At 38.5% G+C, this 26540-nt stretch overlaps 1 protein-coding gene across 1 annotated transcript; it reads left to right on the plus strand.

Annotated features, from left to right (window-relative positions):
* The first annotated feature begins 1844 nt into the window (after window positions 1–1844).
* LOC129883664 (uncharacterized) lies at window positions 1845–26330 on the plus strand. Its single transcript, XM_055958282.1, has 3 exons — window positions 1845–1869; window positions 25328–25461; window positions 26004–26330. The coding sequence occupies exons 1-3, from the start codon at window positions 1845–1847 to the stop codon at window positions 26292–26294; spliced, it is 450 nt and encodes a 149-aa protein (XP_055814257.1). The 3' UTR covers window positions 26295–26330.
* The last annotated feature ends 210 nt before the right edge of the window (window positions 26331–26540 follow it).

Here is a 26540-nt window from a genome sequence, read left to right on the forward strand (position 1 = left end):
TGCATTACTACTTTGTTCTACACATGCCACTTAAAGAGTTACTTAACTATTGTGATTGTGATGCATTACTACTTTGTTCTACACATGCCACTTAAAGAGTTACTTAACTATTGCGATTGCTATTCTTGCACTATACCTTCAAGGGCGGACGCCATGCCACCAGGAACTCTAATCCGCCTTACATCTAGTATTTGAATGACTTTATGCATGCAAATTTACGCTAACAAACATGGAGCTTGGTTGCCCCAAATCTAACTATAGTAGTATGATGATGTTAAACGCTTGAATTCAATAACAGTATCTTCCGTACTTCAAGATTTACTATTATTACTTTATGAAAAATTAGAAGTAAAATAAAATTCTCTATTTCAAAGCGAATGAAATAGCCTACAAGTTACGTATGTGTGTAGATTAATAAAATACTTTGTCAATAACTATTTAATTGCCTATTCGTGTAACAAATTGCGTGAACGTACTATGGAAATTACCGTCTACTAAGACATGTTTTGTTATCAGTCATGATTGAATCCCAATTGAATGTAATGTGTACAAACTATTTGGCTTTCTCGAGGGACAACATAATTTTAGTCAGGGAACTTTGACACGTATGATGAATTCCTAGGTGAATTCAATAAAATTATCTTCAGTATTTCAAGATTTGCTAAGTTGTTACTTCATGACAACTTATGAGCTTATTTTTGTAATAATATGTAACCTAACTGGGGTAGTTCACGCCGCGTAAAGTGTGAAAAATTTACCTAGTTTAAAATAAAAATAAAAATAAAAATTCACTCTTAAACCCCGCACAAAGACATGTGTCATATATTTTCAACCACTTCTGAAATAATAATAATAAAATATTTATGGTTCCAAAAATAAAAATTCGCTCTTCCTTCGAGTTGGAAGGATCATATAGAAAGAGAAATATAATAGCTAGACTAATTGGGCAGGTATGGAGAATCAAAGAAAAAACTTGATAGTATTTTGCAAGTATTCGTTTCATATAGTATTATATCATACAATATATGTGGCAACAACCTATCATATTATTCTTTCTTCACTTCGTTTTCTGAGTATTTCTTTCTTTACTAATTATAATGGTGGGATATAATATTGCCTTTTTAGTTTATTCTTTCTGTGCATTTAGCGTCTTCGTTTATACCCAAGGATGCAGGGAGGGTGAGAGACGGAGCTAGCATTTCAATTACGAATTTGACAGAATTCAATAGTTTTGATGCATATATTATATTTTGTTAAAAATTCACTTAATTTATATAAATAATTTATCAATTTATATAAAATAATTTATCAACAATCCGATGATAACTTTTTTTTAATAAAAAAATATTTAGAACTCATAGATTCAAAATTCTAATTTCAATTGAAATTTTACTGAAAGCTGAATGCTACTTTTAGACTTTGAGGCCGTACAGTATCTGATGCTTCTCCTTTCTGTATGGTGATTGGTGATGATTTTTTATTACGAATGCACTGTGACGTAGGTCAAATTTAAACTTTACCAAATTTTACTTTCTTAATAGTTGATGTACCATATAAATTTATCTGTTGATACTAAATTTCTCACGCTCCAAATTAGGTGAGGCGCGACAGGCATTCGATATCTTATTTGACCTAACTACCCGCTGAAACATAATGAAAAGGGAACAACGAAGCCTGACAAGGCTATCACAATTACTTGCTGAAACAAAATAACTAGACCGATAAGATCACAGTAATATCAATGACATATAGAAGAGGCCAACAAAAACTTAACTGATAAAGATCTAGCAAGCCGACAAGGCTGGAATAGAAATCATATATACAATAAATCGATGAAGCTATAAATGGAAGCTGATAAGACTCAATCAGGTATGTCCACAAGTCTCTCCGAATAACAATACTCAACTAGTTGAGAAAGGTCCCCAACGATACCAACAATTATATATAAAACTGTAAAATCTATGATATTTATACTGTAACACCCCCAAAACTTTTTACTAAGATTCGGACCCTTCTACGTGTACGTGTAGGATAGAACTCGACTATTGTAGAGTGTATGCATGAGTTTCTAAGTAATTGAAGAGTGTTAGAGGTGATTTGGGGTTATAAGGAATCCTAGAACCAAGCTAAGTCCAAAGAATTCATCTTGGCTAGGTTTAGAATGAGTTCGTATAAGGGTCAACTTCTAAATGACCATACCTTTTTAAATATGACGATCTGGGTGGCCCATGACCTATTAAATTAAAGGTCTTCGAGTCTTCTTTCCAACGCCGCCAAGATTGTAATTTTTGGAGTTCGGAGTCAAAAGTTATGACTATCCTAAGGCAGACTAGTATTGCAGGAATTTCAGGCCTAGGTTGTAACAGCAGGAAACCTGGGCTTGGCGCCGCAGTGGCACGACGCGCCACTATAGCGCCAGGAACAAGCCTAAGTAGTTTGGTCCTTGGCGCGATGCGCCACTATCAGATGTGCAAGTTTTAAGCCTATATTCGACTTGGCGCTCTAGTGGCGCGGCGCGCCACTATAGCGCCAGGGGGATTTTAGCCTATTTTTTTCCAAATTTTTGGAGAAAGGGCAAATTGGGCATTTCTCAAATTATATATACATTAGCCTTGGGACGTTTTTGGACCATTATTTCAGTCCATTCCTCTCTCTAAAAAGCCCTAGAAATCCCCTCTTTTCTCCTTCAAATCCATCTCCAACAAGGATTGCCTTCAAGAACTTTAACAATTCAAGCTTTCCATTGAAGACCCAACATCAAAGTTCCTTCAAAGTCCTCACCAAGGTATGTAAGGCTACTCAAAGCATGGGTTAACTCCACCCATGTGCCCTACATCCTCTTTGAGATTGATTGTTCTTAAAAATGGAGTTGGTTGATAGATTTATGTCCAACTAGGTCTTTTTTATCTATTATCCTAATTTTTATTATGTTGATGTTGTGGAGTTAAGAAAGTGATGTGCTACATGTTGGTATGAGTTGATTGAGATGAGAGGTTGAACATATTTCATTGATTTTTCTTAACTATGTTGACTATGCTAATTATGTTAATTTTCTTAAATATGTTGCTCATCTTGAATTATTGATTTAGAATTCTAGAGTTGTGATGAGTCCCAAAAGATGTGTTAAATGAATAGAGGAACGATTGGATAGGTTTGTATGTTGTTATAAATGCGTATTTAAACTACTCTTGAGACATATATTGGGATTGATCGAATAGTATGATTGAGAGAGGTTCGATTATGATGAAATTGATGAGTTGACAAGGTTCCAAATGAGACTTGTCGATATGATTTGATTGAGTTGATTGTATAGAGTTTTATGAGCATTTGAGTCTTGGGAGGAGTATCGAGCACCGAATTGGATAAGAGTAAGTAATAACTCGAATTCAATAACTACGTCACCAAACGTAGGGGGGATTGAATCGTTAAAGTCGGATGCTTCCCCAAAATTATTGTCCTGACATGATAGGACTTTGTTGGATTGGATCCATGATTGGTTGATTCATTCATACCCTGGCAAAGTATGAATGAACGTGGAAACAATGTCGGTTTGTTGTACTATCACTGGCTCATAAGTGATGGTTGTCGGATAAGAGAAACTCTCATATAGATATTGATAGTACTCTGAGTCGGATTGGGTTGAATTGTGTGTGATTGGTCCTGTCTAAACCATATTTTTGTTTAGGCTTAGGACACTTGATTGAGTTGTTCTTCTTTCTGAATTGAGATTCCGAGTTGGTTTGATTCTTTCTGATGTTGTTTCATTCGGCCACTTTACATACTCGTATATTCCATGTACTGACGCCATTTGACCTGCATCATTTCATAATACAGAGGCAGGTACTAGAGATTATCAACTGACGCACTGTTGAAGATCTTCTCACTTCCCACTAGTTGGTGAGTCCTCCTAGTTTCCGTAGGATGCTAAGATTTTCTTTATATCTTTATTTTGTTTCCTTTATTGTGATTGTTGGTAGCCATGTGCTTGTCATTGACACCTCCTAGATTGTTGATAGAGGCTTCATAAACTAGAGTGTGGAAATGTTTTTTTGTTCATTTTGACTAATCTTATTCTAGCTGTTTATTGATTTGATAGTTGTTTGGACTTTGGCCCTAGATTATGGATAGTAGTCCTATAATAGAGTCTTCCACCGATAGAATGTGATTGAATGAAAGTGTGATTGGACCATGTGTTCGCTTGAAGGCCAGAAATGGCTTTCGAGTGCCGGCCACGTCTAGGGTATCCTCCCAGGGTGTGACATATACCAACCTAATAAATATATATAGATATATATCTGTAATGACCTAGACCATTGTTACCTAAAAATATCTGCGGTAAAGGTATACGAATCTCATTCATCATAAGGTTAAGATAAATACCTTGGTATGTGAATGCATTTGTTCTGAATTAAGGTCGTAATATGTTCCTATCTCAAGGTTGAGTTGAAAGTGTCTTTTCAATTTATTTTGGACTTGAGTTCAAACTAGTGTCAACTTCAAATAACAATATCTCTCAGCCTATAATGAATTAGGTAGCCCATAACTTATCAAATTAAAGGTTTATAAGTCTTCTTTCCAACGCCATCAAAATTGCCTCATTTGAAGTTCAGAGTAAAAGTTATGCCCATTTTACTAAGCACTGTCCGTGCTGGGCCGCTAGAGCGGGATTTAAGCCACTGTGGCAGGATCCGACGGCCAGAACTTAAAAGTGGCATAGTTTTATTATCTCCTTCTTCCCATAAGTGCCAAAATAAATAAAAATTACCCTAGAAACCCCCAAAATGCTGCTCTAGGATTGGAGAGAAGGGAGAAAGGGAATTCCAACGTGAGAAAGGCTGCAACCTATGGATTTTAGGTGGCCCATCTCCATAGTTTCTCCTTTCGGAAGTCAAGGATCATGTTATAATCCATCTATAACCGCATGACGCCTAGGTAGGCTAGATTTTCTCAATTGAGTAGTTATAAATTCGTTTCCATTGCTTAATATAATGTAGATTGACAAGAGAATTCATGCCTAGGCCTTCGGGCACGGAGTTTGGATGGTTAAATGATTGTCAATTATTGTTTAGAGTGGGATTGTATGCTTTGGGTCATGGTTATTATGTGATTAGTGAAAAAGACCCTATCTTTGAATGCTAATCTTGATGAAACTATTAGTAGGCAAATGATTCTTGTGAAATTAAGTATAGACAATAGTTGGGTCATAACTAAATCCATAGACTTGGGAATTATGGGCTATTAATGCATATAAGGATAGGCTTATACAATAATTGTGTGCGGTTATGCTGATTATTCCCTGTCAATTACTTGAGTGACGCTAGTCACGAAATAAAAGGTAAATGTGACTGACTTAGTTGTAACACCCCAAATTCTTTTTCTGCCAAGACTCGAACCACTCTTCATATGCATATAGACTCGAACTGAATAACTTTTAATTGTATATATGAGTTAGGATCAATTCCTAATTATTTAAAGAGTATTAGATGTAGTTTAGGTTCATAAGGGATCTCTAAAACCAAGTCAAGCCCAAAGAATTTTTATCGACTAAGTTTTCGTATGAGAACGTAGAAAGGTCAACTTCAAATGACCATATCTCATAAACTATAACGAATTATGTGGTCTATGACCTATCAAATTAAAGGTCTTTGAGTCTTCTTTCGAAATCCACCAAGATTGTAATTTTTGAAGTTTGGAGTCAAAAGTTATGACTATTTTACTATACACTATCACTGCAGCGATTTCAGGCCTGGCGCTGGAGTGGCGCTCGGTGCCACTATAGCGCCAGAAACTAGCTGCAGTAGTTTGGCCTTTGGAGCGGTGCACCACTATAGCGCCTGTAGGGTTTTGAACTCATTTTTCAATTTTTTCTGTAGAAAAGGGCATTCTGGACCTTTCCTATCCATCCTATATCTAAACCACTACATCAGGGATCACCATTTCCGCCCCATATCAGTTTCTAAGGAGTTTTCTCTCCTAAAAACCCAAGAATGTTAAGAGCAAGAATTGGAGAAGAGAAGGAGGGCTAGAGGCCATCAAATCCTTGATTTGTTCTTCATTCCAGGTATGTAAGGCTACTCACAACGTTGGATTGATTTCATCCACGTGCCCTACATCTTCATTGATTCAAGTTGAGTTGAGTTTTGAGGTTCAATGGGTTGAGTTCTAAAGTTATCTATAATTTCTATTGAGTTTTGTATATAAATTCATATGTATTATTGATGTTCTTGAGTTGAGTTTTATTGAGAGTATGGATTCATGTATTCATTCACATGAACCCAAGATGATATTTTATTTTTGTCATAATTTGTCTTGAGGTTGAGATTGACGATTTTCATATATAAATAAAAATATTTTTTTCAAAGTGAGATGATGCATTTTTTTATGAGTTTGATGTAATTAAACATAGAGTTAAATAAGGATTTTGGAACAAGATGTTTGATGATGATGTAAATGATGTCTACTTTTTTTTTTAAAAAAGGTAAAATAATTGATGAAGAGGTAATATTGATGACGATGCTTGAGATGTAGTGGATTGGAGTCTAATGTGACTACATGATATAATTTACATAATTCGATTTGATTGGAGTCTTATGAGGATTTTGAGTAGAAATGATTGTTTGAGAAGGAGTTTTAAAAAAATGATTTGTGAATATTTTTTGCATAAATTATTTATGCACTATTTTGAGTTTAAAGAATGATTATTTTCATCTTTGATGTAGAAAGAGTTTAAGCATGAGTTGAGTTTGAGAAGTCTCTTAATTATTACTTTGAACATGAGTATTTTGAGTATAAACGAGTTGAGCATTTTTACATTAAAACGTCTATTTTAAGATTGAGTTGAGAGGTTAAAATTATATTTTAAATACATCTAATATTTACTGCATTAATTGAGTTGAGATTGTATCAAATTTAAAAAGAAGAGTTTGATGATTGAGATGAGTTGATTTTGAAAGAAGGTCCAATGAGATCAGATTGATTGAGTTTTGAAAAAATTTCTATGAGACTAAATGAGTTGATTAGAAACTAAGTCCAAAGAGATTAAATGAGTATTTTGAGTATTTTACTATTATACCCTGTACATTGGTACCTTGGAAGCTTCTTAAGTTCCTTAAGCTTCTTAAGCTTTTTAAGCTTTTTAAGTTTCTTGAAAGGTTTGTAGGCCTCGTAGAAGTCACCATGTGAGCCGGATGATCTATAACACTACCAAACAACCCTAAAGAAGGGAGAATGTGATACCCCATAGTAGGGAAGATTGGAAATATGGTTATGCAAATCCGAAAGAAGTTGGAGGACAAGTAATGAATCGTAGGACTCGACTTACTTACGTAAGCTACCAACTTGAAAATCTTACCTTCTTAGCTACTTGAGTTCATACCAAGCTTACGTAGAAAGGATTACATAGGTTCATAAAGTAAGATGAGATTATGAACCCACGAGGAGGAAAAGAAAGTGCCACGTGGAAGCAGATGGAGCAAAGAGGTGGACCCCACCTGCCACATGGCAGCCCATGGTTGGAGGAGGGGGTGCGTTGGCCCAATGAGGGCTTGACACGTGTCACCAATGAGGGGTTGACACATGTCACCTCCTAAGATAGTCTATATATATGTTTGATGAATCATTAAAAGTCATTCTTATCCCATAAGATTCATTCTTCATCCAAAGAAAATTCTAGAAAAGAGAAGAGAAGAGAAACCTTAAGGTATAGAGAGAGAGAGCTATGAATTTGAGAGAAACAAAAATAAGTTCTCCAATTTCGTTTCGTGAATTAATTATATAGGGTATACCAAGAGTGTATGAAGGTGTTAGTAATGTAAATTTATGATTTGGAGCAGCACCAAAAGGATAACAAACAACTACGAAGTTTCAGTCGCGCTAAAGGAGCTTCCGAGGCGAGTTTTGGCGAGTTTTGGACAAGGTAAGGATTTTTATTTCAAATAAAAGTTTATGGTATTTTTATGAAGTATATTACATGTCTTAAATGAGGTTGGAGGTGGAAAAATTACATAAGTATGCTTGACGTTAAAAATAAGCTAAAGTAAAGTCGTTATAGTTAAATCGAAGTCGAGTAGTGTGTTGTGATTGTGGTGCTGTGGTTGCAGCTGGTTTGGTTGTGTGTTGCAGGGATGGAAAGTGTTCTAAAAAGAGTTTGGATGCTTCTGGTTTCAGCCACACGACCCTCCATTTCGTATGGTTAAAGGTTTTACGAAATAAAGATTAAAAACTCTATTTAGGTATCATAGTTTTGGGCGAGTTGTGTAGAATTGTTATTTCATCGTATTGGGCTGATTTGATTGTGTATAGCTGCTGGTTGTTTTTGGGAATATGGATGCTAGAATTTGGATAGGGCAAGTTATAGGGGGGATGCTATCCGATTTCCGGTAACTTCGGAACTAGTAATAAACTAGTCGAGGGAAATGGATACTTGGTGGTAGAGTTGGAAATTGGAAAGTGAAAGGTTATTAACCTTAGTATCACTTTCGTGTTAAATATTTTAAAGGAGTAACGAAGCGAGCCTGGATGCAATTAACCCATAACAGATATGTAAGGCTACTCAAAACATGGATTGAATTCACCATGTGCCCTACATCTTTTTTGAGATTGAATGTTCATAGGAAGTGAGTTTTCTTGATAGATTTATGTCCTAATGAGTTTATACATCTATTAACTTGATTTTGTTATGTGATATTGATAAGTTGAAGAAATTTATAAATGCTTCATGTTTGATATAAGTTTTTATACATATTTTGTTATGTCTAAGAGTTGATTGATATGAGTTGTTAAATATATTTTTTTGTTATAAACTTAAATATTTTGAGTCTCCTTAATTGATGATTTGGAGTCTTGATGAGTCCCCAAAAGATTTGCTAAATAAATGGAGAAATGATTGGATAGGATTACATGTTGTCATAAATTCATATTTAAACTACTCTTGAAAAATATGATTGGGATTGATTGGATAGTACGATCGGTCAAGAGGTTTGATTGTGATAGAATTGATGAATTGACAAGGGTCTAAATGAGACGTGTCGATATGATTGGATTGAATTGATTGGATAGAGTTTATGAGCATTGAGACTTGGAAGGAATATCGAGCACTGAATTGGGTAAGAGTAAGTAATAACTCAAATCCAATAACTACGTCGCCAAACATAGGATGAGATTGGACCGTTAAAGTCAGATGTTTTCCAAATTACTGTCCTAAAATAATTGGATTTGATTGGTTATGGATCTATGATTTATTGATTCGTTCTTACCTTGGCAAGGTATGAACAGACGTGGCAACAGTCGGCTTGTTGTACTATCACTGGCTCATAAGTGATGGTTGTCAGATAAGAGAAACTTTCATATAGGTCTTGATAGTACTCTGAGTCGGATTGGGATGGATTGGGTTGAATTGTATGGAATTGGTCTTGTCTAAATCATATATTCTTGTTTAGACTCAGTATATCTTGATTAAGTTGTTTCTTCTTCTGAGTTGAGGTTCCAAGTTGATTTAATTCTATCTTGATGTCTGTTTCATTAGGCCATTTTACATACTTGTACATTTCACGTACTGGCGCCATTTGGCCTGCATCATTTCATGATGTAGAGACAGGTACTAGAGATCATCAACAGGCGCACCATTGAGGATCTATTCACTTCTAGCTAGTTGGTGAGTCCTCCTTATTTTTAGAGAATACCATAATTATCTTTTCAGCTTTGAGTTAGTTTTCATTTATTTTGGATTTATGGTAGCCATGAACTTATCATTGGTACCTCTTATATTATCGATAGAGGCTTCATAGACTAGAGTGTGGATGATGCTGAATTGTTTCATTGTGACTAGTTTTATTTTTACTAGTTGGTGAACGGAGATGTAGTTGGCCTTTGGCCTTATTATGAATAGTATTCTTATGATTTGAGTCTTCCGCTGATAGAATGTGACTGAATGAAAGTGTGATTGGACCAAGTAGTTCGCTTGAAGGCCATAAATAATTTTCGAGTGCCGGCCACGTCTAGGGTACCCTCCCGGGGTGTGACATTAGTGTTGATAGATCTTATGCCATGTGCTTATTTGATAGCCTGTAGCTGTAAGTTATGGTTTAGACTATATCATAGAAAGACTCTTAATAATGATTAAGTAATATTATGATGTTTACCATGCATTTAATAGTTATGGTTGGGTGAATGATATGCTATTGTGTTTGGTCTATAATTCCAAGACCGTGAAATCCATAATCTTGAACTTGTTCTACCAAAAGTGATGCCTTGAATAAAAAAGGCTTGATGAGATATTGTTAATGAAAGGAAGATAGAATGAAACTAATGTAATGACTAATTATGAACAATTGCATGCAATAGACCTGTTACTTGATTGTGCAAGTATGTAAAATATTCATTATGGATATGTTATTGTGGTTGTGATTTTGATATTGGATTGGGTGTCGTGTACAGACGCATATATTGGATTTGGTGTTGTATTTTGACACATATATAGGATTGGGTCTCACATTTTGATATATATATATATATATATATATATATATATTGGATCAAGTGTCACATTCCGATAAATATTTGGCTTGGGTATGAATTCCATGATAGAACCATACTATCATCTGTGAATTAATCTTGACTATATGGTTGATGATAGAGAAACTTATCCAAACATAATTTAACACGCCAATCCTGTGTAGTAGTTAATATGAAAGGACTGAAGGTCCAAGTGTAGCTATGTTGACTGTTGTAATTGAGATTTACCTTGTGAAACTGTATATTTCTCCTGTAATGGTAAATTGCTAAGTTGTTCCCGTGAATGCCTGTTCGGATTATGTTATGGGTGCTAGATGCATTTGTATAGTAGTTATGAGGTTGTCGGTAAACAAGTGAAAAGCTGTCAATGCATTGTGAAGTGAGATTAATGACTTAATAGTTAGGTATTGTTGATGTCCTGTGACACTACATGAGTTAAAATGGGATTAAGAGGCTAATCAGAGTTTCTATCTCCAAGCAGGCCGCCCTGGTGGGAGGAATCCCGCTATGATGAGGCCGCCAGAGTGGGATAGGTCCCGCCATGGCTGGCCAGCACTACTAAAAGGTGAGCCTTGGTCCCCTTAAATGTTTTCCTCTTCCAAGTGAGGTGTTAATTATTTTTTAGGTCCATGTGTTGGTGTGTAAGTATAAAGGAAGTAGGCTGGTTAGACAGAGTTAATGGTGACCCGTAGTTGGAAACTCTTCTATGTGTTAGGAAGGCTAACTCTTGATCTATATCAGAGTTGGCAGCGAACCAACTAGTAGGAATGAGAGTTAGGCTTGAACGACTCTAATGAGCTTAATGAGAATGACAAGAGTTCTGCATATAGTTTGGTGGTGAATCTCTTAAGAGCATGTTTTCTTCTTGTTGATTTTTTTATATTATGCGGTGGGTATCGGATTGACCGATGATGCCTACGAGTATGTGTTGTTTGTATTGATACTACGTTTGCTATGCCACTTGACATAGTCTAGTTGCAGGATCAGTGATGTTTGATATGTGTAGACGAAGATGGGTCTCCAATAACGTCTACTCTTAATTCCTTATGGGGAGAGCCGTGTCTTATTTTTATTTATACTCTGTATATTTAGAAGCTCTTGTATCTATTTAGACTAATATCCTTGGGGGTGTTAAAGTGTTTTTTTTGTAATCAAACTTGGAGTCAAAATTTTAATTACGGTGTTTTCACTACTCTTTTTGTTTATTAATGACTTTTTGTCAAACTTCCGCATGTATTTCTAGAAGGATTCTCCTATCTAGGTGTTAGAATAAGTGCCCACTGTCACACCCCGGGAGGGTACCCTAGACGTAACCGGCACCCAAAGGCCATTTCTGACCTCCGAGCGAACCACTTGGTACAGTCACTCATTCATTCAAGCACATTCTCTTAGCGAAAAACTCAATTAAAGAAATACTTTTCATAATATAAGGGCAGAAGGCCAAGCAATTACAATCAAAAGAAGACAATAGCATAAGACTCCTCAAAATCACAACTCGACCTCTCCACACTCCAGCCTATGAAGCCTCTATGCAAGTCTAAGAGGTGCCAATGACAAGCCCATGGCTACCGACAATCCAAATAAAGAAAAGACAATCAAAAACTGTACAAGAAGGCCCAATATCCTCCGGGAACTAGGAGGACTCACCGACTGGCTGGGAGTGAAAGTGATCTTCAACGGGGCGCCGGTTGATGATCTCTAGTACCTGTCTCTGCATCATGAAACGATACAGGCCAAATGGCGTCAGTACATGGAATGTACGAGTATGTAAAATGGCCGAATACAACAAACATCAAGGAAGAATCAATCAACTCGGGAACTCAACTCAAATGGGATGATAACTCAATCAAATGTCCTATGTCTAAACAAGGATATGATTTAGACGGGACCAATCATATACAAATCAACTCAATCCGACTCAGAGTACTATCAACACCTATTTGGGAGTTTCTCTTAACCGACAACCAGCACTTATGAGCCAGTGAAAGTACAACAAACCGACGTTGTTGCCGCGTCCGCTCATACCTTGCCAGGGCATGAACGAATCAACAAATCATGGATCTAATCCAACCAGGTCCTATAATGTCAAGACAAACCTCTCGGGGAAGCATCCGACTTTAACAGTTCCATCCCCCCTACGTTTGGCGACCCAGTTATTGGGTTCGAGTATGGACTATACTCTTGCCCAATTCGGTGCTTGAGACTTCTCCCAAGACTCAATGCTCATAAAACTCCATCCAATCAACTCAATCAAATCACATCGACAAGTCTCATTACAACCTTGTCAACTCATCAACTCTATCACAATCAAATCTCTTTCAAGCATACTATCCGCTCAATCTCAATCATATCTTCAAAAGGAATTTTATATGCGCATATATAACATCATCTAGATATAATCAATCATTACCTCCATCCATTTGAGAAACATTTGAGGCTCATCACAATTTCAAGACTTCAAATCGACATTTTTTTATAATAGACAACATTTTAAAAAAAATGACAAATACCCTTTATCAAGTCTACATGATTAATACGATCAATAAAACATTTTTAACATCTCATTCCTTCTTCGTCTTATACTCTCATGAGGGCTCATTTTAGAAACCCCTTAGCTCAACAACATCAATGCATATAGAATCAAACAAATAGGGAACAAAGCTCATTAAACTTAGACCATATCAAGAAACTCCATTTTTATGAACATCTATCCTCAAAACATGAATAGGGCACATGGGTGGACTCAACCCATATTTTGGATAGCCTTACATACCTTAGTGAAGATTTGAAGAAAACCTTGCGGTTGGGTCTTCAATGGAAGCTTGAGGTCTTAAAGCTCTTGGACTCCTTTTTAGTTGGAAATGGAGAAGAAGAGAAGAGATAAGAGCTAGGGCTTTTCTTTAGGGAGAGAGTGGGGGCTGAAAAATGACCCCAAAATACACAAGGCTTGTGTATATATAATTTGGGAAATTTCCCAAATTGCCCTTCCTCCAAATTCTGAAAATTAGGCAAAAGCGCCTTTGGCGCGATAGTGGCGCGTCGAGCCCTTACAGCGCCAAGGCCAATTACGCCTAAAACCTGCACAACTTTTAGTGGCGCATCGCGCCAGGGACCAAACTACTGAGGCATGTTTCTGGCGCGATAGTGGCGCGTCGCGCCCTTACAGCGCCAAGCTTATTGTTCTAAATTCTGGGAATTTGGCCTGAAAAACCCTGCACACTTTTAGTGGCGCATCGCGCCAAGGACCAAACTACTGAGGCATGTTTCTGGCGCGATAGTGGCGCGTCGCGCCCTTACAGCGCCAAGGCCATTTCCCCAGTAGTTGTAACCCAGGCCAAAATGAAATCCATGTCGTGCTAGTTTGTCTTCGGATCGTCATATCTTTTGACTCCGAACTCCAAAATTGACGTTCTTGGTGGCGTTGGAAAGAAGACTCAACGACCTTTAATTTGATAGGTCGTGGGCCCTCGGATTGACGTCTTCCAAAAGATAGGGTGGTTAAAAGTCGACCCTTATATAAACTCATCCTAAACCTAGCCACGACAGATCTCTTGGACTTAGCTCGGTCCTAGGGGTCCTCCATGACCCCACATCACCTCCAACGCTCTTAAATTCCTCAGGAACTCATCTTAACTCAAGCACATACTTCGAAATGAATACGATGGGCCCCACACGTAAACAAGGAAGGCCCAAATCTTAGGGAAAATTTTGAGGGGTGTTACATTATCTCCCCCTTGGGATCATTCGTCCTCGAATGAAAAGCAACCAAGAATGGACTCGGGGTACAAACCACAATCAAAATTCAGTCATTCAATCAATCAAATGCTCAATCAAATATCAATCAAAACTCAAAAAGGTACAAATGAGTTCGAGTCAAGGAAATGGTCATTACCTTCAATATTCTCCTCGGTAGGCACGAATAGATGTGGATATTTAGACTTCATGGCTTCCTCCGCTTCCCATGTGGCTTCCTCAACAAGTTGATTCCTCTATAGAACCTTGACTGAGGCGACTTCCTTGTTCCTCAACTTGCGGATTTGGCGATCAAGAATCTGGACTGGGACCTCTTCATAAGACAAGCTATCCTTAATTCCAATGCTGTCAATGGGGACTACCAACGAGGGGTCGCCCAATCACTTCTTCAACATCGAAATGTGGAATACCAGATGAATAGAAGCTAGCTCTGAAGGTAGGTCCAACTCATAAGCAACACTCCTGATCCGCCTTAAAATTTGGTACGGGCCAATATATCGAGGACTAAGTTTCCCCTTCTTTCCAAACCTCATGACACCCTTCATGGGTGACACTTTCAAATACACCCAATCATCCACCTCAAACTCTAAGTCTCTCCTCCTCACATCGATGTAAGATTTTTGGCGACTTTGGGCTGTCTTTAGCCTCTCTCGGATAACTCGTACCTTCTCCATGGCTTGATGAACGAGGTCGGGCCCAATCAACTCGGCTTCACCAACTTCAAACCACCCAATGGGCGATCTACACCTTCTCCCATACAAGGCTTCATAAGGAGACATTTGAATGCTTACATGATAGCTATTGTTATATGCAAACTCTATGAGAGGCAAGTGATCATCCCAATTTCCCTTGAAGTCAAGCACACATGCCCTCAACATATCTTCTAATGTCTGAATCGTGCGCTCTGCTTGGCCATCTGTCTGGGGATGGAAGGATGTACTCAAGTTCACCCTCGAACCTAATCCCTTCTGAAAGGATTTCCAAAATTAGGAAGTGAATTGGGCTCCTCTGTCTGAGATGATAGATAAAGGGACCCCATGCAATCTGACGATCTCCTGTATATACAACTTCGCATAATCTTTTGCGGTGTCAATAGTCTTAACCGCCAAGAAGTGAGCTGATTTCGTCATTCTATCCACAATCACCCAAATGGAATCATGTTGCTTTCAGGACTTCGGCAAGCCTGTAATAAAGTCCATGTTGATCATCTCCCACTTCCATTCTGGAATGTCTATGTTTTGGGCTAGACCACATGGTCTTTGATGCTCAACCTTCACTTGTTGACAATTTGGGCATTTGGAAACGAATTCCGCAATATCCCTCTTCATCCCACTCCACCAATAGATCTCCCTCAAGTCATGATACATTTTTGTGGAACCCGGATGAATAGAGTATCTAGAACTATGCGCTTCGGCCATAATACTCTCTCGAAAATCATCGACATCCGGCACACACAATCTATTTTGGTACCTCAATACACCATCTCCCCCTTGGGTAAAAACCATTACCTCTTGTTTGTGTACTACTCCCTTCAATTGGAGAAGGATGGGATCTTGGTCTTACTTCTCCTTCACTTCTTCCACAAGTGAGGATGTAGACCCATCCTGAACTGTAACTCCGCCTTCATTATTCTCTTCCAAATGAACTCCCAATTGGGCTAATCTGTGTACTTCCTTTGCCAATTCCCTCCTTTCTTCCTCTACGTGGCTAGTGCTACCTATGGACAACCTGCTAAGAGCATCAGCAACAACATTAGCTTTACTTGGATGGTAAAGGATGCTCATATCATAGTCCTTGATTAGCTCAAGCCATCTCCTTTGCCTCAGGTTGAGTTCCTTCTGTCTAAAGACGTATTGCAAGCTCTTGTGATCGGTGAATACATCGATATGCACTCCATACAGGTAGTGGCACCATATTTTAAGTGCAAACACCACAGTTGCCAGCTCAAGGTCATGAGTTGGGTAATTCCTCTCATGAAGCTTAAGCTGTCTTAAAGCATAGGCTATCACCTTCCCCCTTTGCATCAACACATAACCCAAACTAATTCTGGAGGCATCACAATAAATCAAAAAACCTTCTGTTCTATCGGGCAAAGTTAGAACAGGAGCAGTGGTCAGCTTGGTCTTCAATTTCTGGAAACTCTCCTCACAAGCATCAGACCATTGGAACTTAGCCTTCTTTTGGGTCAGCTTAGTCAATGGTGATGATATGGATGAGAATCCCTCTACAAACCTTCGATAGTACTCGGCCAAACCCAGGAAGCTCCTTATCTCTGTTGGAGATGTGGGCCTAGGCCAATTCTTCACAGCTTCAATTTTCTGAGCATCAACCTGAATACCATCTCCAGATACAATGTGGCCTAAGAAGGCCACTGATGCAAGCCAAAACTCACATTTAGAGAACTTTGCATACAATACCTGGTCCCTCAAAGTTTGTAAAACAACTCTAAGATGATAGGCGTGCTCCTCTTCATTCTTGGAGTAAACCAGAATATCATCTATGAATACAATCACAAACATATCAAGATAATATTTGAATACTCGGTTCATGAGATCCATAAAAACGGCGGGGGCATTAGTCAACCCTAAGGACATGACCAAAAATTCAAAGTGGCCATAACGAGTCCAGAAAGCAGTCTTCAGAACATTGCATTCTCTCACCTTCAACTGGTGGTAGCCGGATCTCAAGTCTATCTTTGAGAAACAAGTGGCACCTTGGAGTTGATCGAATAAGTTATCTATTCTGGAGAGAGGGTATTTGTTCTTTATGGTGACCTTATTCAACTGCTTGTAGTCGATACACATTCTAAGGGACCCATCCTTCTTCCGCACAAATAGGACCGGAGCACCCCATGGCAAGACACTCGGCCTAATGAACCCCTTATCTAACAAGTCTTTCAGCTGCTCCTTCAACTTCTTCAACTCAGCCGGAGCCATTCTATATGGAGGAATCGAGATAGGCTGGGTATCAGGAAGAACATCAATCCCAAAGTCGATCTCCCTATCAGGAGGGACTCTAGGCAGACTTCAGGAAAGACATCTGGAAACCCATTGACAATCGGAACCGACTCAAGGGATGGAGACTCAATGCTGTCATCTTTCACTCGGACAAGGTGATAAATACACCCCTTTGAGATTAGCTTCCTGTCCCTAAGGTATGAAATAAACTTACTCTTAGGCACAATAGGACTACCCTTCCACTCTATGACAGCCTTATTCGGGAATTTGAATGTGACAATTTGAGTCCTACAATCAATAGAGGCATAACAGACATAAAGTCAGTCCATGCCAAGGATCACATCGAAATCAACCATGTCTAACTCAACCAAGTCAGCCAAGGTATCCCTATGATGAATTGACACAGTGCAATCTCTATAAACTCTCTCAGCTAGGACAGAATCACCGACAGGAGTGGCCACACAAAAGGGCTCAAGAAGACGTCCAGGGATTTTATTGAACTTACTAGCCACATAGGGAGTCACAAAAGATAAGGTGGCACCTGGATCCATCAATACATAACAATCAAAGGAAGAGACTCGAATCATACCCGTCACGATGTTTGGAGAGTTCTCCTGATCTTGGCGACTACCCATGGCATAGAGGCGGTTTGTACCTCCACTCGTACCTGGAGTAGTGCCCCTCTGATTACCTCTAGCTGGTGGTGCAGTGGTAGAGGACCGGGCTCTGTTCTCCCATGCCGGGCACTCTTTCTGAAAATGGTCTATTTGGCCGCATTTATAACAACCCATCCTTCCCTCTCGGCACTCTCCCAAGTGAAGCTTACCACACTTAACATATGGTGGTTTCCCCTGCGCACCCTGACCCATGCTAGCTTGGGGTTGAGAATTTTGTGGCCTGAAATTCTGACGACTTTGTCCCTACCGATCATACCTGTTCTGCAGCATTGGTGCACTGGCGGTAGATGATGCATAGGTGGAAGGCCTCTTCTGGAAGAAGGACCTGTTGCCCTTGCTTTGCCTCTGCTCATTCTCCTGCCCAGATGACCTTGCCTTTTTGCTCAGGTGCTCTTCTCTGTCTTTTATCTTCTCCTCCTCTACCTGTTGAGCATACTCCATTAATCTGGAAAGATCCATATCCGAGATCAACAATGCTGCCTTGCATTCCTTCTTCACATGCCTCCCTAATCCGGAGACGAACTTCCTCATCTTTGACCTCACATCAGGAATCATTTCTGGAGCATACCTGGACAGCTGGATGAACTTTAGGCCATACTCCTTAACCGACATACTTTCCTGTTTTAGGTTTACAAATTCCTCCACTTTCGCTTCCCTCAATTCTCGGGGAAAGAAGTGGTCAAGGAAGGCTCCCTCAAACTCATCCCACCTAGCAGGCTCAGCATCTTCACCCCTACCCTGTTCCCATTGGTTATACCAAATGTTTGCCACATCTTTGAGTTGATAAGACACCAACTCGACCCCCTCAATTTCCGTAGCATGCATAGCTTTCAGAATCTTCCACATTTCATCAATAAAGTTCTGGGGATCTTCATCAACCTTAGAACCCGTAAATGTCGATGGGTTCATCCTCAGAAAGTCTCTAATTCTAATGGCAGCAGATGGCTCCTAGGAACTAGAGCTGAGAGTCGGCGAACTCTGATTACCGCTTTGGGCAGCCATTAGTTGAGTGAGCATTGCATTTGCCCCTCGAAATTCAGCCTCTGATGTGGGTGCAGGTGGGGTAGATGGCACTTGAGGTGCCTCTGCATATCTCGCGGGTCGGCCTCTAGCCCTTGCTGGGCGTGCCTCTGACTGTGGCATCCCTGCATTATCAACATTCCTCTGGCTAGCGGTACATTTAGGAGGCATTATCTGTAACGTATAAACGCACGAATTAGAAAGGAAGTTTCATGGAGTTTAACTCCATCGCACAAATTCAGAGTATGAAAGAAGTTAAACAATTCCTAATGTCCTATAGCCTCCTGCTTATAAATGTGGTGCACAACACACCCATAAGCAAGACTCTACTAGACACGGCTTCATAGACTCCCTAGGACACTTGAACTCTGTGCTCTGATACCATGTTTGTCACGCCCCGGGAGGGTACCCTAGACGTAACCGGCACCCGAAGGCCATTTCTGACCTCCGAGCGAACCACTTGGTACAGTCACTCATTCATTCAAGTACATTCTCTTAGCGGAAAACTCAATTAAAGAAATACTTTTCATAATATAAGGGCCGAAGGCCAAACAATTACAATCAAAAGAAGACAATAGCATAAGACTCCTCAAAATCACAACTCGATCTCTCCACACTCCAGCCTATGAAGCCTCTATGCAAGTCTAAGAGGTTCCAATGACAAGCCCATGGCTACCGACAATCCAAATAAAGAAAAGACAATCAAAAACTGTACAAGAAGGCCCAATATCCTCCGGGAACTAGGAGGACTCACCGACTGGCTGGGAGTGAAAGTGGATCTTCAACGGGGCGCCGGTTGATGATCTCTAGTACCTGTCTCTGCATCATGAAACGATGCAGGCCAAATGGCATCAGTACATGGAATGTACGAGTATGTAAAATGGCCGAATACAACGAACATCAAGGAAGAATCAATCAACTCGGGAACTCAACTCAAACGGGATGACAACTCAATCAAATGTCCTAAGTCTAAACAAGGATATGATTTAGACGGGACCAATCATATACAAATCAACTCAATCCGACTCAGAGTACTATCAACACCTATTTGGGAGTTTCTCTAAACCGACAACCATCACTTATGAGCCAGTAAAAGTACAACAAACCGACGTTGTTGCCGCGTTCGCTCATACCTTGACAGGGCATGAACGAATCAAAAAATCATGGATCTAATCCAACCAGGTCCTATAATGTCAGGACAAACCTCTCGGGGAAGCATCCGACTTTAACGGTTCCATCCCCCCTACGTTTGGCGACGTAGTTATTGGGTTTGAGTATGGACTATACTCTTTCCCAATTCGGTGCTCGATACTTCTCCCAAGACTCAATGCTCATAAAACTCCATCCAATCAACTCAATCAAATCACATCGACAAGTCTCATTACAACATTGTCAACTCATCAACTCTATCACAATCAAATCTCTTTCAAGCATACTATCCGCTCAATCTCAATCATATCTTCAAAAGGAATTTTATATGCACATATATACCATCATCTAGATATAATCAATCATTACCTCCATCCATTTGAGAAATATTTGAGGCTCATCACAATTTCAAGACTTCAAATCGACATTTTTTTTATAATAGACAACATTTAAAAAAAAATGACAAATACCCTTAGCTCAACAACATCAATGCATATAGAATCAAACAAATAGGGAACAAAGCTCATTAAACTTAGACCATATCAAGAAACTCCATTTTTATGAACATCTATCCTCAAAACATGAATAGGGCACATGGGTGGACTCAACCCATGTTTTGGATAGCCTTACATACCTTAGTGAAGATTTGAAGAAAACCTTGCGGTTTGGTCTTCAATGGAAGCTTGAGGTCTTGAAGCTCTTGGACTCCTTTTTAGTTGGAAATGGAGAAGAAGAGAAGAGAGAGGAGCTAGGGATTTTCTTTAGAGAGAGAGTGGGGGCTGAAAAATGACCCCAAAATACACAAGGCTTGTGTATATATAATTTGGGAAATTTCCCAAATTGCCCTTCCTCCAAATTCTGAAAATTAGGCAAAAACGCCTTTGGCGCGATAGTGGCGCGTCGCGCCCTTACAGCGCCAAGGTCAATTACGCCTAAAACCTACACAACTTTTAGTGGTGCGTCGCGCCAGGGACCAAACTACTGAGGCATGTTTCTGGCGCGATAGTGGCACGTCGCGCCTTTACAGCGCCAAGCCTATTGTTCTAAATTCTGGGAATTTGGCTTGAAAAACCCTGCACATTTTTAGTGGCGCATCGCTCTAAGGACCAAACTACTGAGGCATGTTTCTGGCGCGATAGTGGCGCGTCGCGCCCTTACAGCGCCAAGGCCATTTCCCCAGCAGTTGTAACCCAGGCCAAAATGAAATCCCTGTCGTGCTAGTTCGTCTTCGGAACGTCATATCTTTTGACTCCGAACTCCAAAATTGACGTTCTTAGTGGCGTTGGAAAGAAGACTCGACGACCTTTAATTTGATAGTTCGTGGGCCCCCGGATTGACGTCTTCCAAAAGATAGGGTCATTAAAAGTCGACCCTTATATGAACTCATCCTAAACCTAGCCACGACGGATCTCTTGGACTTAGCTCGGTCCTAGGGGTCCTCCATGACCCCGCATCGCCTCCAACGCTCTTAAATTCCTCAGGGACTCATCTTAACTCAAGCACATACTTCGAAATGAATACGATGGGCCCCACATGTAAACAAGGAAGGCCCGAATCTTAGGGAAAATTTTGAGGGGTGTTACACCCGCATAGTCCGATGGTTTGGATCGTGATAATATATTTAATTAACATCTTTATTGCTAAACCATAATTAAGTAATATATGCATTCTAACTTACTATTGATGAGTACATCAATATGTACATGTACTCATCATCTTTTTGTTAATTGGGGAAAATTATAATTAACACGAATATGATCCCCCTTAATATCTAAACCTTGTGCGGAATCTTGAAGATAATTTGTCTGCTAATATGGCTAATGAGGAATATCTGCTCGAAATTTTAGTCTCATTGGAATTAAACAATTCACACTAAAATAGTAACGTGATTAAGGTCTAAATAAAATTCCTTAATCTCCTCTTATTTATTTGTTCTGTCCAACCTCATTTTTCCCATCTCAAATCACAAATTAGCTACTGATTTCCCAAGTTAAGTTGTTGAAACTTTAAAATGGGGAAAAACCAAAACATCAACAAAGAAAGTCATGAATCCTAATGTGACACCCCGAATTTTTTTTCGCAAAGACTCAAACATTTCTTTACGTGTGTGTAGACTCGAACCGAAGGACTTGTAGTTTTATATATGGGATAGGATTAATTCCTAAGTATTTGGAGTGTGTTAGACGTGTTTAGGGGTCATGAGGGATCTCTAACACCAAGTCGAGTCCAAAGAACTCCAATCGATTAAGTTTTCGGACGAGTTAGTATAAGGGTCAACTTCAAATGACCATATCTCCTAGTGTATAATAAACTGGGTGGACCACGACCTACCAAATTAAAGGTCTTTGAGTATTCTTTCAACCGCCACCAAGATTGAAATTTTTGGAGTTCGGAGTCAAAAGTTATGGCCATTTTACTACAGACTAGTACTGCAGGAATTTCAAGCCTGGGCGAAATTTGTGCTTGGCGCTCCAGTGGCGCCCCACGCCACTATAGCGCCAGAAAATAGCATCAGTAGTTTTGGGCTTGGCGCGATGCATCACTAGTAGATGTGCAGGGTTTTAAGCATATTTTGGCTTCGCGCTGCAGTGGCGCGACGCGCCACTATAGCGCCAGCAAGACTTTTGCCCAAATTTCTAGATTTTTGGAAGAGGGGCAACTTGGACTTTTTCCAAATTATATATACACCATCCTTGAGCATTTTGGACCATTATTTTCAGCTTCTCTCTCTATCTAAAAAGCCCTAGAAATTTTCTCTCTCTTCTTCCTCTTCTTCTTCAAATCCTTCTCCAATAAAGATTATCTACAAGAGTTTCAAGGATTCAAGCCTTCCATTGAAAACCTAACATCAAGGTTTCTTCAAGTCTTCAAACAAGGTATGTAAGGCTAACCTAAAATATGGATTTAGTTCTTCCATATGCCCATAGATGTGTTGAATAGGAGTTGTGAAAGAGTAGAACCTTCTAAGAAGGTTTTCTTGAAAGTTTTCCTAAACTATAGAATGTTTTTAAGTACTATTAGTTGATTGATGTTTTTGATGACTTGAGTTACTAAATAGTTATCTTTCATATTATTGATTTCAAATGTATCTTTGTATATAGATTTATAGATGTTGACGATATTCTTGAGTTGAGTTTTGTTGAGAGTATGGATTCATGTTTCCTTCACATGAACTCAAGATGAGATTTCTTTGGTCATAATTTGTCTTGAGTTGAGGTGGATGGTTTTGTGTATATATGTATTGATTGGAATGAAAAGAATGAATTGGATAGTTAAGAATGTCCTTTTGCTTCCATAAATTGAACATAGGACTAAAATAAGGATCTTGGAGTAGATGTTTGACGATTGATGTGATGATGATATTTGACAATGATGTGATGATGATGTGATGATGATGATGTTTGATGACGATGTGAATAATGGTATTTGACGATGTTGTGTGATGAAGTGGATTGGAGTCTAATGTGATTTTGTGGTATGTGATGTGCATAATTTGAGTCGATTGGAGTCTTACGAATATTTTGAAAATAAATAATCTTTCGAGAAAGAGTTTTAAATAAATATTTTTTTGAGCATTTTTGCATAAATTATTTATACACTATTTTGAGTTTTAAAGGATGATTATTTTCATCTACGATTTAAAAAGAGTTTAAGCATGATTGAGTTTGAGAAGTCCTTTAAATATTTTGAACATGAGTATTTGGAGTATAAATGAGTTGAGCATTGTTTTCCTTAAAAATGTAAATTTTGAGATTTATATAGATTTTTAAAGAGAAGAGTTTGATGATTGGAGATGAGTCGATTTGAAAGAGAGTCCAATGAGGCCAGATTTGATTGAGTTTTGAAGAGAGTTCAATGAGACTAAATGAGTTAATTTGAAAGAGTTTGATGAGGCTAAATGAATATTTTAAATATTTTACTCACTTAATAACTATGCGTGTATTGAGTCTTGGGAGGAGTATTGAGCACCGAATTGGGTAAGAGTATAGTCCATACTCGAATCCTATAAACTACGCCGCCAACGTAGGAAGGGATTGTACCTTGTCGGATGTTTCCCTATTTTATTGTCCTGAAATGATAGGACTTGATTGATTGACGGATCCATGATTGGTTTGAGCTGTTCATACCTTGGCAAGTATGAATGGACGGAGCAACGGCGTGACTCGTTGTGCATCACCTATATATAGGTGGTGGGATTGTTGTCGGTTAGAGAAACTCCTAAATTGAGTGGTTTGTGCATGATATGATTGGTTCGATTGAGATTGGTTGATGATTGAGTTGGATTGTAAAACATTGCATAATTTAATTTGCATATTTATTGAGTTGAGTTCTTTGAGTTGATTGTTGAGTTGATTATTGAGTTGATTGTTGAGTTGATTCTATATGACCGGATTAGGTGATGTGCGATGGATTGGATTGTATGATATGTGATTGGATAGTGTACGATGGAAGGGTATATTATTGGATTGGATATATGACATGATTAGATTGAATCGGATTATACATGACTGGATGGGATCGAATTGTGAATGATTTAATTGAATTATATTGTGTATGATTGGATTGGATGGTATGATGTGTGATTGGTCTTTGTCTACAAATGTATTCTTACTTTATACTTATGAAGCCTTATTTGAGTCTCTCTTATCTTTTGGATTTGAGATATTTGGACCGATGATATTCTTCCTTGAGGTATGTTTCATTCTGTCATATTACATACTCGTACATTCCATGTACTGACGTCCATTTGGACCTGCATCGTTTCATGATGCAGAGACAGGTTTAGGAGATCGTTAATAGGAGCATCATCGAGGACCTATACACACTCAGCGTATTGGTGAGTCCTTCCCTACATTCGGGGGACACCGCTTATATCATTCTTGCATCGAGTTAGCCCTTTTTATTTTGGTTTGAGGTAGCCATGAACATGTCATTGACACCAAATAGATAGTAGTGATAGAGGCTTCATAGACTAGATTTTGATGGGTCAATTGAGTATTTTCTTTCCTTGAATTATTTTGTCGAACTATTTTAATGACAAAGATCGGAGTTTGATTTGTTGGCTCATGGCCTTTCTTTCTTGAGTTAGATCGTTGATTTGGATTGCCCGTCAAATTATTTCTTTATTTTTAAATCTTCCGCTGATTGAATGAATAAACGGATGTGCGATCAGGCTATGTGGTTCGCTTGGGAGCCAGAAATGGTTTCTGAGTGCCGGTTACGTCTAGGGTACCCTCCCGGGGCGTGACACCTAATTAGGCCAAGGAGTTTGTGAAAAGATTTTCAAATTAGCAGTGAATATAAGTCCAACTTATCGATCATTTCACCGCATTTCTACTACTACCAAGCCAAAAATAGATCATCACATGAGGAAGTATACTGCTAAACCAATTGCTCTTCTTCCTGATTAATATGGATCCACCAATATTCCCCTTCACCAAATTCCTTCTCAAGACAAATATCAAAACTTTTCTACTGCCTCTAACAACATGGTACTATATATTGAATATATTATTTGTTTCTGCTTCTTGTTCTTTTACTTGGATTTGAAAAAATTTCGAAAACAGTCTCTCTACCTCTTCAAGGTAGTGGTAAGATCTGCATGCACTCTACCCTCTCAAACCCCACTTAGTGGGATATCATTGGGTATGTTGACTGTCGTCCATTTATTATGATCATGTGTCTCTAACCTTTACTTTAAATCAACGTGGTTTGTCTAGATTGTTTTTTTTTGATGTTATAAAGAACCTATTCTAACATACTAATTAACATGAAAAATTAGTTTCAAAGAAAAACTTCATCTTTCATAGAGAAATGTGTGATTTTTTTTGCCAGTCTATTAATTCCTTGATTTAATAACATGTTAAATTGCATGATCAAATATATGTTCTACAAAAATTAAGTTTTTTTTTTCTCTCCATATACTTCTAATTAGTTAGTTAATTATATTATGTCTGAACATGTCCTTGTAGAATATAATCACATTGCAGGAGATGATAGCGCAACGCACAAGTTTAATAAGGCGGCTGAATCTATGAAAGGTGTGAACAAGTCCTCTATAAAGAACAAGATCACTATAGTGCATCATCATGAGATAAATGAAGGTCCTAAAGATCATAATGACAGGTTTTCTAATTATATTGATCATGTCAAAAACAAGATGAGAAGTATTTCTAGTTTTGATGATGATAAAGTCACTCACTGTTCCAAGTTCAAGATTAATTAGAACTACACACAACTTGCCTGCTGATGGGGAACAATTAAGGAGATGCTTGAACAACATTTTGCAAAATTATATGTATAGTTTTCTATGCTTTGGTTAAATAAAGGAAAAGAATTTATTGGGTGATATATATATATATATATATATATTGATTTTTGTTGTACTTGGTGTTTGTATTAGAAAAGATTGAATCTTGGAAAAAAGGAAAGAAGCCTTTTAATGTTTGGTTTTATAAGAATGACTTTCATT

This window comes from Solanum dulcamara, chromosome 3, assembly GCF_947179165.1.
Source record: "Solanum dulcamara chromosome 3, daSolDulc1.2, whole genome shotgun sequence".
Lineage (NCBI taxonomy): Eukaryota > Viridiplantae > Streptophyta > Magnoliopsida > Solanales > Solanaceae > Solanum > Solanum dulcamara.

What these genes read in the sequence shown, in the direction of transcription:
- LOC129883664 (XM_055958282.1), top strand. Translation starts at nt 1,845, where the DNA reads ATGGAAGCTGATAAGACTCAATCAG. An exon ending in AGCTGATAAGACTCAATCAG is followed by an intron (nt 1,870 to 25,327) that starts GTATGTCCACAA and finishes ACACCTAATTAG; the next exon opens with GCCAAGGAGTTTGTGAAAAG. An exon ending in AGTATACTGCTAAACCAATT is followed by an intron (nt 25,462 to 26,003) that starts GCTCTTCTTCCT and finishes ACTTCTAATTAG; the next exon opens with TTAGTTAATTATATTATGTC.